The following is a 935-nucleotide window of genomic DNA, read 5'->3' on the forward strand; positions in this document are numbered from 1 at the left end:
ACCAGGGCGCGCGGCGCCTCGCCGTACTCGTGGGGCTCGCCGATGACGGCCGCCTCGCACACGGCCGGGTGCGTGATGAGCAGCGCCTCCAGCTCCGAGGGCGACACCTGGTGCCCGTTGTACTTAAGGACATCCTTGAGTCGCTCCACCACGTAGAAGTAGCCATCCTCGTCCACGTAGCCCAGGTCACCGGAACGCAGCCAGCCGTCCGCGTCGAAGGCCTCGGCGGTGGCCTCCGCGTTGGCGAGATAACCCCGGGTCACCATGGGGCCTTTGAAGCACAGCTCACCGCGCGCCCCCATGGCCAGCGGCTTATTGGACTCCGGGTCGACAACCTTATCAGAAAAGGGGATTTTTGTAGAAAGAGGAAAACAAAACTCCAGTCAAGAATAAATAATCTGTCAGAGTGCAGAGACTTTTCGATCCCAACCGACACGGATTTGATGCACCGGCTTCGTAATATTGAAGGAGTCAATTGTTTCAGCGTCCCTACCAAAAGTAAAACTACTCACCTTGCACTCCATGGCCTTCACGAGAGTGCCGGGTGATCCGGGCTTGTCGGCGCGCACCTCACCACAGAAGGTCGTGAAGGTGGTCTCCGTCATGCCGTACGAGTGGTGCAGCGAGACGCCGGGGAGACGAGAATGGAGCGCGCTCTGCACCAACGGCGACACCTGCGCTGCCCCGGACCACAAGCGCTCCAGCGAGGACAGCTCGGCCAAGGCCTCAACGGGCAGCTTGCCCAGGGAGACGAGGAGTGAGGACACCACATGCATCACCTGCGGCGCGATCGGGAAATATTGAAATCCGAGAGACAAAGTATTGTTGGGGGGGGGGGGCGTCAAGAGAGCAATGCACTCTTATTTGATGAATGAATAAGGGTACATAGTTAAAATTATATGAAAACTATGAATTCAGCTTGTCTGGGATGGGGA

At 58.0% G+C, this 935-nt stretch overlaps 1 protein-coding gene across 1 annotated transcript in view; it reads right to left on the reverse strand.

Annotated features, from left to right (window-relative positions):
- The window catches only part of LOC127752336 (uncharacterized), a 1,261-nt gene extending 462 nt beyond the window's left edge, over nucleotides 1-799 (reverse strand). The window contains exons 1-2 of the mRNA XM_052277393.1: nucleotides 513-799; nucleotides 3-335 (exon numbers count right to left, since the gene is read on the reverse strand). Coding sequence (XP_052133353.1) covers nucleotides 3-335; nucleotides 513-776 — 597 coding nt within the window. The 5' untranslated portion in view covers nucleotides 777-799. The remainder of the gene's footprint in view (nucleotides 1-2; nucleotides 336-512) is intronic.
- Nucleotides 800-935: the final 136 nt, after the last annotated feature.

The sequence above is a fragment of the Frankliniella occidentalis genome, unplaced genomic scaffold (genome assembly GCF_000697945.3).
Source record: "Frankliniella occidentalis isolate FOCC.00 unplaced genomic scaffold, Focc_3.1 Scaffold10, whole genome shotgun sequence".
Classification (NCBI taxonomy): Eukaryota; Metazoa; Arthropoda; class Insecta; order Thysanoptera; family Thripidae; genus Frankliniella; species Frankliniella occidentalis.